General features: G+C 43.1%; 1 protein-coding gene across 3 annotated transcripts in view; it reads left to right on the top strand.

Annotated features, from left to right (window-relative positions):
* The window catches only part of sept7a (septin 7a), a 77,417-nt gene that overhangs the window by 20,619 nt on the left and 40,166 nt on the right, over window positions 1-16,632 (top strand). For all 3 annotated transcript variants that reach the window (XM_017721514.2, XM_017721515.1, XM_017721513.1), the window contains exon 4: window positions 6,286-6,392. In XM_017721514.2, the coding sequence (XP_017577003.1) occupies window positions 6,286-6,392 (107 nt within the window). The remainder of the gene's footprint in view (window positions 1-6,285; window positions 6,393-16,632) is intronic.

The following is a 16,632-nucleotide window of genomic DNA, read 5'->3' as shown; positions in this document are numbered from 1 at the left end:
CCACCACTCTCTGCTGTTTGGCCATCACCAAATAATCTACAGAATGAACATGGTGAATGTGTCTACTGAATTGAGGTAGAACTTGGTTTGTAACTTTCTTCTCTTCTGCCTGACGTCCAGCACTTGGTAGCTGCCGAACATCATCGGTCTCATTAATGGATCGCGAAAGGAAATGATCAGATTGGTTAAATCATCTTCTGGGCCACAGATGCTTTTGTGGTCATCGATGTGGTCCACGAAGTACAAAGTTCTGGAAACCTCTGCTCTCATCAGCTGAAAGTGAACAAGCATATTAACACAAGGAACATTTTTTTTTTTTTTAGCTACTTATGAATTTTTTTGTTGTTCTATCTCTACAGATGTCAGACCCCAAATATTTCTTGGCTAAATTTTGGGAAATTATGTAAATTTGAGTTTTTGCCAAACAGTTTCCCCATATTAATCTGTAAGTCAGCAAGCAGGTCTTAAAGAAAAAGTAGTTTGCCTGCAAGAAATGTCAATATTTGTGGCTGATTAACATGTTTGCCAAAGCTTATGAACATTGGCCTTTTATTTTGTGCAGCTTTGCAAGAGCCCGCCTGGTTTTCAGAGGGGTTTTATTGCGGTCGAGGTTTAGTATGACTTGCAGCGTTGGGGATTAGTGGCAGCTTTGTTTGTGTTGGCTTCGAGGAAGCTTTCCTGAGGCTTATTTTTCTTTGATCGCTCTGGGATGTTGAATGGATCTGTCTTATAAACCATATAAATAGCCCCTGCTTTGTTCTGGAGGATAATATTTGTCTTTTTCATGGTATGGATTTACATATAGAGGCTGAAATCCATCTCCTAGTTTGTCTGAAACAATATGAATGGCAAAAAAAAACCTCTGGACTTTCTCTTTCTCAGGACCGTTCCAGCTGCTCGCTCTACTCTCTCCTGTATCCATGGAAGCAGCGCCAAACGACTTAGCAGAGAGCGCTGTCTCCCTCCCTGCCTCTGTCCCACTGCAGGCCCAAACTTTTCCCTCTTCCTGCCCCCCTCCCCACTTCTGTCATGCGATGGCGAGTTCCTCTAGCAGAAGCCTCTGCGGTTTACACAGCTGTGGGATATTTCCTTTAAAGGAAGTAAGCGGGACCTTCCCCTGCCAGCCACCGTTGGTCTGTGCTGGACGCTGAAGCTAGGCATGACCTACATGGTGAATAAAAGCCTGACTGGTTTAGAAAATGTTGCAAGAATTGGATCCTTTTTTTTTTTTTAAAACTCTGATTTCCCATCCAGCGTTTTCTGCTGATCAGCCCAATACTGATGATAATTATATACCTTCTTTACTTAGCAGTTATTTTAAAACAGGGTTTTTTTCCTTTTTAGTCGTGACAACACGCGCACTAGTAGGACTGCATTGATTTTCCATAATAGCCGTCGTCTGTTTGTCATCAACAGTGTTAATTATGGAAAACAGGTGACTGTTCATCTGATATGTGGTCATTGTGACGGGTCGTTATCAAAATGCAGCACTTTACCAGATTTATTTATTTGCTTTTACAGATTTATGTTTATTACCAAAAATAGCACATTTCAACACCAACAGTCCCATCAGCATCTGTGTAGCCAGCACGCTTGTTTATGGAATTTATCAGACGCTCTTAACTAGAGCCACTTACAATTTGATCTTTTTTACACAGGCAGGCGAAGGCAGTGTTGGGAGTCTTGCCCAGGGACTCTTATTGGTAGAGTGTTGGGTGGTGACCCAGGTGGGGATTGAACTCCAGTCTAGACTGTAGGAGGCAGAGGTGTTACCCACTACACCAACCAACTACTTGTTCCAGAAACTGGAATGCTGATCTGACAGGCTGTCTGACGGAACGGAGAGAGTTCCGGTTTCATCTGTTCATCTGTTAATGGAGTAAATCTGTAATGCGGTCATTAAGCCCGGACAATATGGCAGTGTTCATCATTCCTTCACAGTGTGCATATTGGGTCACCAGCTTCTTGTTAGATTTATCCCATTCCACCTTAAGTGGAGCAGCAGTTACATTCTGGCGCTTCACTCGTCAGAACTGTGGGACTATTTAAGGTAGAACGGGAAAGTTAGCTAGCGAGCTACTGAAACTTTAGCATGCTAGTAACGATTTTTTTTTGCTTATTATTAAGAAAACGACCGTAATGCAATGAATCTGCATTAAACTAAGATAAAACAGCAGTTATCATCATTTTTAACGGAGAAAATTCTCACATCTGCGGGTTTCTTTGGTCTCTTGTTCAGCCGTCTTGCTGTTTTTTCCTTTCTCATATCTCTGTTTGGAGTGTCTGAAAAACCTCTGTTTGGAGGGCCATGCAGCCCCAACACTTCCCTACCCCTCTATCTCAACAAGCATTGGGACACCCTACCTCTAGACATGAGTGTGCAAAACAGAGGACTAGGGCTAAGTGGTAGGGGCAAGGGGTGAAATGGGACTGGGCCCTAATCCTGGTTAATTAGATTTTAGTGTAATGGGGTATACAAATAATCAGATTCATAGATTTTGATATTTTAAAATGTGGCACCACTTTATCTGTCGCAGCTTCTTAAACGTCAGGAAGAAGAAAGTGTCATGCCACACGGTTTGCTGTGGAAACATCTTGAATTTTTGTAGTTGCGTTTTTGCTGTATTGCTCAGTTCTAGTTATAATATCAGCTGTCGGGACAAAATCCATTTTTGTTGTTTTTCAGTTTTTGGCATAATTTTGAAAATGCCTGTTGGCCTTTACATTGTATGTAAATTTGAAGAATGGACCAAAAGAAATGTCTGGTTCCATTGACTTACATTAAAGGTAAAGTTCTCCTTCTCCTGTGAAGTGACCATTCTGGAGATCCAAGATTTCGATATAGCAATATATTGGGTGGTACATGTACGATCATTTCAGTACAGTATTGGGGAAGTGGAAACATAAACAAGCTGAACATGGTTGATGTGTCTTCTCTAATTTGGCGTCTTTCGTGGTGTCCGCTGTCAGTGATCAGAGCGGGTCTGTGTGCAGCCTATCAGAGTGAGGAGGTGGGACTCAGTGTGCTGTAGACACCCCTTCGCTCATGACTGGCCCTTTTTCTGAACTCTGTTATGAATCACAGGAATTTTTTCGGGTTTATTTCAATGTGACGTCAAACATGAAAATATGTACTTATCTCAGGATAAACCCGTTTCAGCAGAGTCACATTCCTGTAGTGAGTGTTAGTCGAGCTGAAGCCTAGTTTAGAGCTGTAATTCAGCGTTATGGCTGTGGGCTCTTTACGGCTCTCTGCTCTCCCTGCCCGGCTGGATCGGTTCTGGCAGAAGCTGAATAAGTTCATCGCACTGTGTCTCTCGTGCAGACTTATTGTCCCACTAGTTCAGAATGGCATTTTTAAGACGACTGTATTTCACCACAACCCCCCCCCAACACCCCCCTCATGCAGAAACCACATTCAGCAAGCAAAATAAATCCTCAAAGAAGTCTTTTTGTTTTGTGTTGTTTTTTTTTTCTTCTGTTTTGTTTTAAGAAAGGAGCGAGTCTCTTTTGCAATTCTTCGTTCTTTCCATGGACGACTGAACAGATTTGTGTTGAGTGAGTGTGTGAGGTCAGCGTCGCTCTGCCCTTCGGAAAAATATTTATGATTTCTAGAAGAGGGAGAGTGTGTCTTTGTCTAGAGTTTCTTTGTCTCTCTCTCTCTCTCTCTCTCTCTCTCTCTCTCTCTCTCTCTCGTTGGTTGGCCGTGTTTATCTGTGCAGTGTCGGGCACTTGGTAAAGGTCAGTAGAGGGAGCAGATTGCTGTGCCAGTTTGTGCTTGTTCTCACACTAGATTCTTTGTTGTAGCTCTACAGAACCCGTGCGGCTGTGTAGTTCTGCGCTGCTGGTGCATTACATGCCTCTCACACATGGGCACAGCGGAAATGTGTGGAAATCCACTAGTAGTCCGGCTGTTACAGAGCTGAGACACTTTCTATATTCTGTTTAATGTATTTCACCGTTTGATGTAGGCCAAGAATCCAGTTCACTCCATCTGTATGAACAGTAATAATAAGGGGCAAAAAACCTCTGTGCATACTTTCAGTTCAGTAAGTCTCATGTTTTAATGCGTTTTCAGTCTATTACCACTACTTTGTTGGCTCCTGTCAGTCAGTCATAGTGAGCCTCTTTACACCTTGCGTTGATGTGTTGCGGGTCTTGATCATTACTGGATACTGGAGGAACTTTGACCGGATTCCTTTCACACTTTTCTCTAAAATGTCTCCCGAGTGTGACCAGATGGGCAGCTCGGTGGGTGGCGCTGTTGCCTTACAGCAAGAAGGGACTGGGTTCGATTCCCAGCCGGGCAACCAGGGTCCTTTCTGTGTGGAGTTTGCCTGCATGGATTTCCTCCGGGTGCTGTGGTTTCCTCCCACACTCCAAAGACATCATGCAGTCAGGCTGATTGGACACGCTAAACTGCTCTCGCTCTCTCTCTCTCGCTCTCTCTCTCTCTCTCGCTCTCGCTCTCGCTCTCTCTCTCGCGCTCTCTCTCGCTCTCGCTCTCGCTCTCTCTCGCTCTCTCTCGCTCTCTCTCGCTCTCTCTCGCTCTCTCTCGCTCTCTCTCTCTCTCGCTCTCGCTCTCTCTCTCGCGCTCTCTCTCTCTCTCGCTCTCGCTCTCGCTCTCTCTCTCGCGCTCTCGCTCTCTCTCTCTCTCTCTCGCGCTTTTGCTCTCGCTCTCGCTCTCTCGCTCGCTCTCTCTCTCCGGGTTGGTGTATCCTAACTTGCCCAGTGACTACTGAGACAAGCCCCTGCAAATTGTTTACAATGATAAAAGTTGACAAGCTCAGCTTGGACACTTCCATTGGCTCAGAGTGCAAGAAGACTCTTCGTTTGAGGAGCTCCAACCTTGTGTGTCCTCCATCTGTTGGTTCATTGTTTACTCCCTCACCTGCTAGTCAACACTTTGAGAATGCGTTTCCGTTGGTGAATATAGTCAAGATCCATATCTGATCACCTCTAAATGTGGTCGAAGTGATCCATAATCTGTTCAGCGCGTCCTGCGAGTGTTTCCCTTCCACTTGGCATGCACTTCGGTGTAATCTGAACATGATCACCCAAGTGTAAACAGACATATTCCAAGTGATTCATCAGATTGTGTAATGTTTTTTCCCCCCCAGACTCTTGCATCATAATGTAATGACTTCTCCACATCTTCTGATTTTTTTTTATGATGTCGTTGTGCACCAGAGGAGAGGAAAAATATTAACCAGCTGTAACACCTCCCACCACACCCACCTACCATGGAGAGAAACACTCAGCTTGCTCAGAGTCCCTCCCTGATCATGTGCGTCACTCTCACACACTCACCAGCCACTTTATTAGGGACACCTGTTCAGTTGCTTGTTAACTCAAACAGCTAATCAGCCAATCACACAGCAGCAACTCGGTGTATTGAGGCATGTAGAGGTGGTCAAGACAACTTGCTGAAGTGCAGACCGAGCATCAGAACGGGGAAGAAAGGGGATTTAAGGGACTTTGAACGGGGCGTGGTTGTTGGTGCCAGACGGGCTGATCTGAGTATTTCAGAAACTGCTGATCTACTGGGCTTTTCACACACAACCATCTCTAGGGTTTACAGAGAACGGTCCGAAAAAGAGGAAATATCCAGTGAGCGGTCAGTTGTGTGGACGAAAATGCCTTGTTGATGTGAGAGGTCAGAGGAGAATGGGCAGACTGGTTCCAGATGATAGAAAGACAACAGGAACTCAAATAACCAACCAAAATCTCTGAGGAACGTTTCCAACACCTTGTTGAAAGTGTGCCACGAATAATTAAAGCAGTTCTGAAGGCAAAAGGGGGTCCTACCTTTTACTAGCTAGCTAATAAAGTGGCTTTTGAGTGTACATCATGCCCAGGTAGCAGTTGGGGCTTAGGTGTCTTGCTCAAGGGCACCTCAGTCACGTACTGTCAGCTCTGGGGATCAAACCGACGACCTTCTGGTCACAGGGCCGGTTCCCTAGCCTCCAGCCCACAACTGCCCCCAGGTTTGACATCAGAAAGCACACAGGTGGCATCTTTAATGTCACATTGCTGAATCACCATTGCATTTCAGTGTAGCTAATAGGATGTAGGACTGTCATAACGTACAGTAATATAATTGCAGCCCTGCTGTATATAGATAAGATGATTTTCTGAGGAAAACGGAGGGAAACATCTTGAGAATTCCAGGCATTATTTAATTTGCTTTGCTTTTGTTGGCATCAGGAACAGCAAGATTGAGCAGATAAAAGAACAAACTTATCAAGGTGGAGCTCTAAGTGTCTGTCTATCTCTGTGTTCTAGGTGAATCGGGCCTGGGGAAGTCTACACTCATCAACTCCCTGTTCCTCACAGACCTGTATTCTTCAGAGTACCCTGGACCTTCTCACAGAATTAAGAAGACTGTGCAGGTAAGACCACAGTGTCCACACAAGACGGTCTTGTCAACCAGGGGCTTGGCTGGTATTTCATCTGGCGGAAGTTAAGGCTACATGATTTATCAAGGAGTCTGTGAATATAAATAAGAAAAATATGCTGGGATGATATGAGGAATAATAAGCTGGGAATGCCAGTACTTTTCTGATCTTCAGAGTTGGGCAATGACGATATTTACCATTATCGTGATCAGTTACATCACACTATGCTTTTCTGAGTGTATCATGGATATCGTCAGTACTTTAAAACCATTTTCCGACTGCATGTTTGATCAAAAAGCGATCATTAGTCCGGTTTAATTGGACTTGGTGCACCTCAGTGTGTGTGAAATACAAATGATACAAGTAATTGGATTCATAGGTTTTGATTGGACGCTTGCTATGTCTCTTCTAACTTATCAGATCTTAAGAAATTTTCATGACATGCGCTCATTTCTATGCCCACTGTCCATTTTATCAGCTCCACTTACTGTATAGCTGCACTTTGTAGTTCTACAGTTACAGACTGTAGTCCATCTGTTTCTCTGATACTCTGTTACCCTGTTCTTCAGTGGTCAGGACCCCCATGGACCCCCACAGAGCAGGTACTATTTGGGTGGTGGATCATTCTCAGCACTGCAGTAACACTGACGTGGGGGTGGTGTGTTAGTGTGTGTTGTGCTGGTTTCAGTGGATCAGACACAGCAGTGCTGCTGGACTGAGAATAGTCCACCAACCAAAAATATCCAGCCAACAGCGTCCTGTGGGCGGCGTCCTGTGACCACTGATGAAGGACTAGAGGATGACCAACACAAACCGTGCAGCAGCAGATGAGCTGTCGTCTCTGACTTTACATTGTTTATTTGGTCAAGTACATCAAAATATCCACTCTTCTGTCTTGAGCACTGAAAGTAGTGCACATAGTGGTTTATGTGCCCTCACAGTCAAATGACTGGCCTTTTTTCCCCAAAGATCATTTAGAAATTAAAGAGGCTGTGGTTTTTAGGGCTGAGTTTACAAAAAATAGAACCGAAATCTGACCTAAAAGGCTTCATTGAACCTGAAAAAGTGTAACGTTACAGCCCATAAGTGATATTTATAAGGATGAAATTATTTAACTACAGTGTTTTGTTAAAGGGACAAAACTCTGTAAACGGAGTTTTTAGAGTTTCAAGATGTTTCACATAAAACATCAAAAATCCTTACACCTTCGTCTTTTAATGTCAGTTAATATTTTCAGTTACTGCAGTTTTTAGCTTGTTAAGGTGTCTCTTACGTTTTCGTGACGGTCATGTTTCCCCTCTTCACACTTCAGCAGTTATACCCTTTTTCTTTCGCAAGTCGTCCAGTGTCTTTCACCCAAAAAATAAGTTAAATACAGATGTTTCTTTCTCACTTTAGGCTGCTGTGAGTTGGATACTGTCTTCCTTTTCTGGCAGTTTAAAATTGTGGATTGGATTATAAATATTTCTTTTTGGCTCTTGTTATTCCCCTTTCATGCCAAGTCTGTGGTTTTGCAGTATTGAGCTGATATAAAACGGTTTATTCTGGAGTCCAGTAAAATTCCCTCTCAGTTTCATGCTAAAGATGTCCCTCGAGCTCGAGCGAATGCTTGCTTGGAGCCGGCCCTGCTGTTGAAATAACATTAACGCTGACGTTGGCTCGCATGACTTTGTGTGCAGTGCAGGTGTGGACCAGCTTCTGTTTCCAACATCGTGACCTGACCTGAAATGCTGTAATAGGCGTTTAAGTGTGCCTGAGGTAACCCTGTAACCCCTGGTTGTGCTTGACGGACGGACGTATTATAGATCACATGTGGGGCTCAGTTCATCCATTTATGTCCATTTATTTAAAAACTTTGATTCAGATTTTCCTTTTCAGTGAAACTGCAGTGATGCGTGATGGTGGTGCGTGAAACAGAGCCTGATGGGCATGTGCGGTTATATTTGCCACATGGTGTTTGTATATTTTTAATCATTTAAAGGCATCATGAAGTATTTTTGCCATCTTTGAAAGGCGTTGCGTGGTAACTTATTGTTTGGCCTTTTTGGAAACTCGATTAATCACCATAGTAATTAATGGATTACATGAAAAATGAATAATATCAGTAGTGAAAGCTTACAGGATAGGACTCAGTCAAGAGTTATGTAGTTCAGAAGACTTTAGAAACACATTAAAAGTGTATTAGTAGCTTAATCTGTAAAAACCGCTGCAAAAACAAATGAGTCATTGTGCATTCCTTCAAACCAGGAGGTAAACAGGAGGTGCATCACTCATTCATTAGAAGAATCTAGATTTAAGATGCTTTCCTCTTTTTTCCTCACAAATGAGTACTGTATTCACTTTATACCTACTTGGCATAATGGCTAGAAAAACACTGTCTAACTAGATAAAGATTATTGTAAGTTATTATTATTATTATTATTATTATTATTATTATTATTATGCTAATGTTCTGGGTGGACAATAAGACACAGTTTATTGTTATAAAGATATACATTGCATTAGACTATGTATTGTAGCTGATGATTAATTACTAGGCATGTAACTGAGAATTGTGCAAGGCTAAAGTGGCCACATTGGCCGAGTTATCCTACTTCCTAGCTGTTGGTCATCACTAGCACCCAAAAGAAGACAAGCGCAGTCCTGGTGTTGTGGGGTTTTAGGCTGAGCCACACTGTTTTCCACACTGGGAGCCTATCCACCCAAGCCACACGGGTCTTGCACGGCGCAGTTATTGGCTTTAGTAGTACGTCTTAACAGAGCGAATTTCAATTCAGTCCACCGCATGACAACGCGGTCAGAAAACCACGTGGCTCCGTCTTTTCTTAAAAAAAAAAAAAAAAAAAGGGAAAAAACACACCGGCGCATCACCCATGACATGTTTGCATAGTATCATGGTCAAGATGTTGAGATAAAGCTATTGGATTAACAAAAACATCAAACTATACACATTTCAGAATTGTGCACATAAATGAAAGTAAAACACTGTTCATCACTGAAGCCATCAGGGCGGCTTCTACACTTAGCTCAGATAAACGACCGTTTCTTACCCTGCCCTCTAGACGTTTCAGTACAAAGTCAGACGTTAAACAGTTTGGTTCTTTGCGCAAGATCACTGACCATCTTTAGTATTCTTCTTTATTTCTGCTTTCCTTTATTTTTTATACTGTAGTCGTGTCCTAGATCTTTCTCCCAGCCAACAAGAGAGCTGAAACACTGATATACAGTGACGAGGTCTTTATTTGACGGTGCACGGTCCAACAATCTGTGGAATCCAGTCTGACAACAGTTCTAGCATACATGCGTTTATACTGTGTGTTTCTCTCGTGTCTGTTGGCACATCTGCCTAAACAATAGAACAAGAGGGGGATTGTGTTATCATGAAATAACATCAGGACGATCACAGCCGTGATGTTATTCGCGATGATAATGCAACCTGCAGCGCTCTACTGCTTTAATACCGCAGGTAAATGAATAAACTGGCCGTGAACGCAGCCTTTATGTTTTAAATGTTCGGTTCCTTCCACTAAGTTATAGCTCCTTAACGAGCAGCTCGTTGTTATGTCAGAGTAATGAGCTCCGCCCACTCGCTGTTCATTCTCCAGCTCCACACAGACCAACACATTAAGCTCATTTCGTAGTCGTTTTTTTCCTTGTCCTCTTGTATTGGTATGGTCTATTCTTGCTCAGGGCTTCTTGGTTCATTATATGATTTATACTTTCGCTGAAGTAATTCCGGTGGCGTGGTGGGTAGCGCTGTCGCCTCACAGCGAGGAGGGCCTGGGTTCGATTCCCCGGCCGGGCGGCCAGGGTCCTCTCTGTGTGGAGTTTGCATGTTCTCCCCGTGTCTGTGTGGGTTTCCTCCAGGTTCTCCGGTTTCCTCCTACAGTCCAAAGACATGTGGTGAGGACGATTGGAGATGCTAAATTGCCCCTAGGTGTGAGTGACTGTCTGTCTGTCTGCCCTGCGATGGACTGGCGACCTGTCCAGGGTGTATCCTGCCTTCCGCCCAAAGACTGCTGGGATAGGCTCCAGCATCCCCCCACGACCCTGACGGAGAAGCGGCTTAGAAAATGGATGGATGAAGTAATTCCTCTGTTACTTTGGCTTGAGCGTCTCCTATAGTTATTTCGCTGGTTAGACCGCCTCAACCAATCAGCTTGCATGGCCTGAACTAAATGTTGTATGATAACTGAGTCAGGGCAGTAGACGTTTGTTGTAAACACATACAAGCATCCATATGTGCAAATACAGGATGCTAGGACAGTAGACATTCTGTTTTGAGCCATGTTGTCAGTCGTGGATGAACTATGCAATATCAAATAAGTAGAATAGAAAAGAAAAATAACAACAAAAAAAAAGACCACTATAGCTGACAACTGTAGAAAAGGATTATAGACCTCAAGTAATTAAAATCAGCTTAAATAATTGGGTAAAACTTTACTGTAGGGTTCGTAAGGCTTCATGACACCTACGTAAGGTTTATTACATATGACATAACCCCACATAACTCTTTATAAATGCTAATTATAACTGGCGTGATCTTTCATAAAGGCTTCTTTAGCTGACTTTCATCAAAATTGGCAAATGCAACCTTCATAGCAAATGACGGTTATTGGAACAAGCATTATAAATATAGTTATGTAGGGTTATGTCAGTTGTAATGACAATCTTATGCAGGTGTCATGTAGCCTTATGAACAGCACCCTAAAGTAAAGTGTTGTCAATGATTGTGACCAGGTTATTATGTAATAATTGTGACCCTCCAAACTGTCAATGCTTATAGAATAATGAACAGCTGCATGTTTTCATTATGAAGAGAATATATTGTGATATTTAATTGAAATTAGTGCGCAATTAATTAGTGTGGGAAAGAGACTGAATAGACAAACGTTCGGCCTACATCCATGATCAGAACACAGGCAGCAGTAGCGTGTAGGTCAGGCCATCATGCCACCTCTTCCCAATATCGACCATCAGGAAATAGTGCGGTCCAGCTTGGAGAACTCTACGTATTGTATGAGCAGCACAGAAACTAGAGCATGTGTCAAGTCTTTGCAGGTGGCGACCCTGCAGAATTCAGCTCATCATCTACTGAGAGGCCTTCGAGAACCGAATGCGGAGCGTTAGATGAGGGTAAATGCTGATCTCCGCAGCACTTTGGCACAGCAGTTCCGCTTTTTTCATGCCTGCGCTACAGGAATGCATCTGTTCTATATGGTCATCCTTTGATGAGATTTAACCACCCTGAGTGATGTCAGTCACGGGGTTGACCATTCCGCTGCTGTAAACTGATTTTATTATACACTTACCCATGTTTGAATCCAGCTCGGCTCATTCCTCAGGTCTGCACTAATTGCTCCTGACACGAAGCACTTGGCCTCCTGGCTGCTGCAGCTTTTTTAACCTCCCTCCGGTAACTAATTGCACCTGACCGCAGCATGACCCGCTGCTGTTCAGCTAAACCTCCAGCAGCAGGATGTCATTTATCAAACCTGGAGTTTCAGAGCTCATTCGTGTGCCCAGACATCAGCACAGCTGAGTTCACTCGAAACACAGTAATCAAAAAACGGCTGTTGTGATATTCGATCTTTCATGTGAATTAATTGAATAATAATTGGTTTAGTTGGCTTAACTGTGGCCTGTGAATGTGAAGAACTTTGGTAATGTTCTGACAAAGTTTGGTACTGTTCACTAAAATGACCACTAGGGGAAACTGTGGCAGCACTTTGAGATGCAGTAAGCAGTAGCTAAATAAAAGTGATGTATGTAAAAGTTGACACCATTTTCTTGGCATGAAAACTGTTTACAGGACGAGTTGTGTGTTAATGTCATTAAGCAGTTCTGCGCAGTTAGCTTGCTGATGTATGTAATGCTGTGAGAGGATGAGCTGCCAAATATTCAGTAGATCTTTAGGCTGCGCTCACATTACCAGGTGCCACAAATCTGATTTTTATTTTTGTTTTTTTCTCTTTTCTCTGCCCTCATGTGACTCAGATCTGATGTTTTCCGGCCTGTGTGGACACAAATCTGACCTTTTTAAATCCGACCTGAGCCACTTTAATATGTGTTCTTAGATTGGATGCGTATTCGATTTGTGGTGTGGCCACGCAACCTTAATGTAAACATTCAGATCCGATTTCATGTTTTTTTTGTTTTTTGGAGAAACAAGGCCAATAGAAATGCTCCAAAATTGCTTAGAATAAAAGCTTTTTCCATTAACTTACATTGAAAGTAAAGAACGCTTTTGCCCTCCCCTGTAAAGTTAGTATTTTGGAGATGCTTGTTTTTCGTTGGACAGCGACGGTGTGTTGTATGTGACAGCTGTATCCTTCATTCTAAGGAAATGGTCTCGGGTAGATTGGACGTTGCCTAACTGACAAATAATGATGTCTACAGCGAGACATTGCGATGGGCAAGGTGAGCCCATTCACAGCCCATCCTGCCTTACTGACCCTGCTGCCCCATTCAGATTAAATTGACAGTGTTGAACTTGACAACTTTGTTGCTTTTTTTTATTGTCCGCTTTTATTGATGTCAAATACCTGTTTCAGCCCTAAATGTTAAACTTTTAAAAGTTGGCCTGCTTTGTTTTTTTGTTTTTTTTTTTGACCATAATAATTGAACTTAATAATTGAACACTCAGAATCATTAAGATTGGTCAGGATGCTCATTTGCTTATTGTGACCTTCTGTGATATCAGAGTTGCAAGGGATATATTGTGCAACCCTGGCTAAACACATCAAAGCGCCTTTACTTCTGTGTATTGCTGTTGCTAATGCTTTTCTGTTAGTGCTGCTGGCTGTGGTGTTATTGATCTGTGAAATATCTGGATTGCTTTAGCACAGATTTACTAATGAGAACATCCTATTGATGAAATACTGTCAGATCAGCAAGATGTACTGGCTGAAACAGTTACTTGACGAGCTTGATCTACAGAGACTAGACGATCTGTTAATGCACAGGTTTTACCGATTTGATCAGTCCATCTGATTCAGTCTCCATACCATTGCAACAGCTTCAGTGGAAAAAGTCAGAGAAGCTCTGAGACGGAGAATGCAAACTGTAATACAGCTGAAAGAGCTTGAATCCAGCTGTGCTTCACAGAATGATTCCCAGAAGCTTTTACAGGCCCATCACAGTGATTGATCTGTAAATAATTCAGGATTGCTGGGCTCCTCTGGTGAACTTAAGTGTTTTTAAACCACCAATTTAGAGTGCCTCATCATTATAACTTCTCACCTCCCTAATGCACCTACGCTTTTAAGTAGGGCTGGTCCAGATTAACCTTTTAGACCCCAAAAGAATTCTAGTGCGCTCTTGTAATTTGTCTTTGTAGAGCTGCCTGTACAAAGCTTGTTCTTCAGCTTTAGGGCACAGTGTGGCACAGTGTCACAAAGCTGTTGTAGCGGTTTGTCAGTGGCTGAATCTCAAATGGCCCCTACTCCCTATGTAGTGCACCAAATTCTGGCTTCTACTCTAAAATAGTGCTCTGTTTATCCAGGATGGTACTGTGCACACATGGCTGTATCTCAGAAGGCTATTTATTAGTCATGTGATGCACTGTTGGGGTGCAGAAGCAACTATTTGAATAAGTGATACATTAAATAGGGAGCAGGGAATCACTTGAGCTAAGCTGACTAAAAACATTGCTAAGATTTTAAAAGACTTTTGTTTTCTGTATTTTACAGTACACTTATTATCCAGAGAGGTCTCCATCTTCAAAACTTATGTAGTGTAGCTTTAAGTAGGATAATATTAATATAGCTAGAGGAGGAAAGTTATGGTATCCCAGGTGGTTGCTAAGGTGTTCTTGGGCTTTTGATATGCTGTCCAGAGGATTGTTAAGGCGCTGCTAGGCCAAAGCAATTGTAGTGGTATTGCTAAGATGTTGCTAGGCTGTTGCTATGGTATCCCAGGTGGTTGCTAAGGCATCCCACGCGATTGATAAGTTGTTGCTATGGCAGCCTGTGTTTCTGTGGTGTCCCATGGGGTTGCTGAGGTGTGGCCAAGCCACTGTTATTTATCCCAGGTGCTAATATGTGTGTATGAGTGTATGTGAATCTGTATGGAATGTCTATGAGGGATGGTGTGCGAGGTCTTTTCAGCCCAGCCCTACTTTTCAGTAGTGTTTCTATTGGGAGAACTTAAGAGCGCAGTGTTGGAGTATGTGGGATATGTGCATGTCTGATTGTATGCCAGTTGATGCAGGTCCATCCCCTGTAGTGTGCTAGAGCTGAAGGCTTTCGGCAGGCTGTGTGGAGGTGGTGGTGTGGGAGAGAAGCGTGGTGGGAATGGCATTCACTCACCGCCCACACTGCGGCCTGGCACCAGCACACACTCCAGCAGGCAGGACTATTTCAGGACTCCGTCTGTGTGTGCGCAGTGGCATGCCTGTCTTTGTGCTCATAGAGAGCAATAATTATGCTGTTTATGTGAGTCATTTAAAGGATTGGCACCTACTCTGATTGAAGATGTGGGTGAGTGAGAGGATGATGAAACTGGAAGAGAGAGATGTTTGTGGAAGTCAGTCACTTAAAATCAGCCTGAAACCAAAACAGACCTTGTTTATTCTTTTTTAGCTCATGTTTCTGGTCGTATGAAAAACTGAATTTTTCATCTTCCGGCAAAACGTAATGAAAATGAATAGGACCGGGGAAACCGGCATTCAGAACTCCTGACGTAATCTTGCCCACGTCATTCATTTAGATGTTGTTGTTTTTTTTTTTTTAATTCTGTTAACCCTTTCCCCGCTCCGTGTGTTCATGTATAGTCCCCTTAAAACGTACGATCGCGTGTGTGGTCACGTGGCTCTGCTAGTCCACTCTGCGACATCAACGCTGAAGCTGCGTTCACACAGCAGGTAAAAGTGGCCCAGATCTGATTTTTCTCACCAAATCTGAATTCACATTATCTTTCAAATGTGATCTGTATGCGACATCAGTCTGAATAAATCATCAGTCTGAGCAGATCAGCTCCTAAACTGACCCGCAAGCACAAAAGAACACGTCGCGTTGCTTCACGCAGCTCATCCAGAGGTAGTCACGACTGAGCGAACGAATCATGAAGCTTCACTGGCTGACAGCTGGGTTCATCACCCAGACTGTTTTTCGAGATCGCCGTAAAAAAGGCGCGGTCACTTCTTTAAACTTTGCTTTCAGACTTTGATGCTGCAGCCTCGTTCTCCCCCCGGCTGCGTTCAGACATTTCTTTAGAAATCTCTTCAAACAGGTTTTTTGGATGAGTCTCTCCTCATTTTTGTACAGAAATATCACCCCAAATATTTGAGTCTCAGCGTTGCGAAATTATGACTAATGTCCAGTTGGGTTGACGTAAAATCGCATGATTTCTGATCTGGCTGTTGAGATTTACATCACAAGATATGCACAAGATATGCAGAGCATGTTTACAGTGCAAACCTTGTCAGTGAACTATAAGGACAAAAAAACAAAACAGAAATTGTTTATTAATTGTAATCGGAGTTAAGATTCAATTAATCGTGATATTGAGGTCCTATCGACCAGAACCTCTGGTTGGTGATCCTGTCATTGTGCAGTGGACAGGGGGATAAAATCATATTAACCAGTAATATCAGCTAGCAGTGTGTCTGTCGGGGAACCCTCACTGAGAAAAGGAGACAGACACATCAAACAAAGAAGCTGAACAATGGACTGACCGCCCCAGAGTCCAGACCTCAACACCACTGAATGTGGTTAGGATTGCTTGGATTGTGAGAAGAGTCCCATCTTTTTTTTTCTTCTTCAGTCCTGTTCACATGTCAGGTATTTTAAAGTGCCTTCTGCACATGTGGCTCAGCCAGACAGATTGAAGAACCAGAGCTCAGCCAAGGATGAGATGTTTGCAGCAGCCTGTGATACTACAGCACATTTATATAAAGGGAGTTCCCAAAAACATTGAGTTCAGAGAGCTTTGCAGAGATACTTCCACAGAGCTCATTGTGGGACTGTTGTTTTCGCCAGTGTGTTGTTGAGAGAGAGAGAAAGAAAAAGAAACATGCTTTATGGTCGTGTTGACAGCTGAGGGTTTGGCAGTCCAGCGACAGAGCCAAGTTTCATCAGAAGCCTCATGCCTCCAGGCAGACTGAAAAGTGCCAGGCTCTGTGGGATGGGATGTGATGATGATGATGATGATGTTTCTGGGTGATGTTTCTCAGTTTTTCTCACTACCATTTGCGGCTGTGATTTAAGTTGCTATTCTATTCTATAGATTAAGG

The sequence above is a fragment of the Pygocentrus nattereri genome, chromosome 27 (genome assembly GCF_015220715.1).
Source record: "Pygocentrus nattereri isolate fPygNat1 chromosome 27, fPygNat1.pri, whole genome shotgun sequence".
Classification (NCBI taxonomy): Eukaryota; Metazoa; Chordata; class Actinopteri; order Characiformes; family Serrasalmidae; genus Pygocentrus; species Pygocentrus nattereri.
This window is presented reverse-complemented; position numbering and strand designations above follow the sequence as displayed.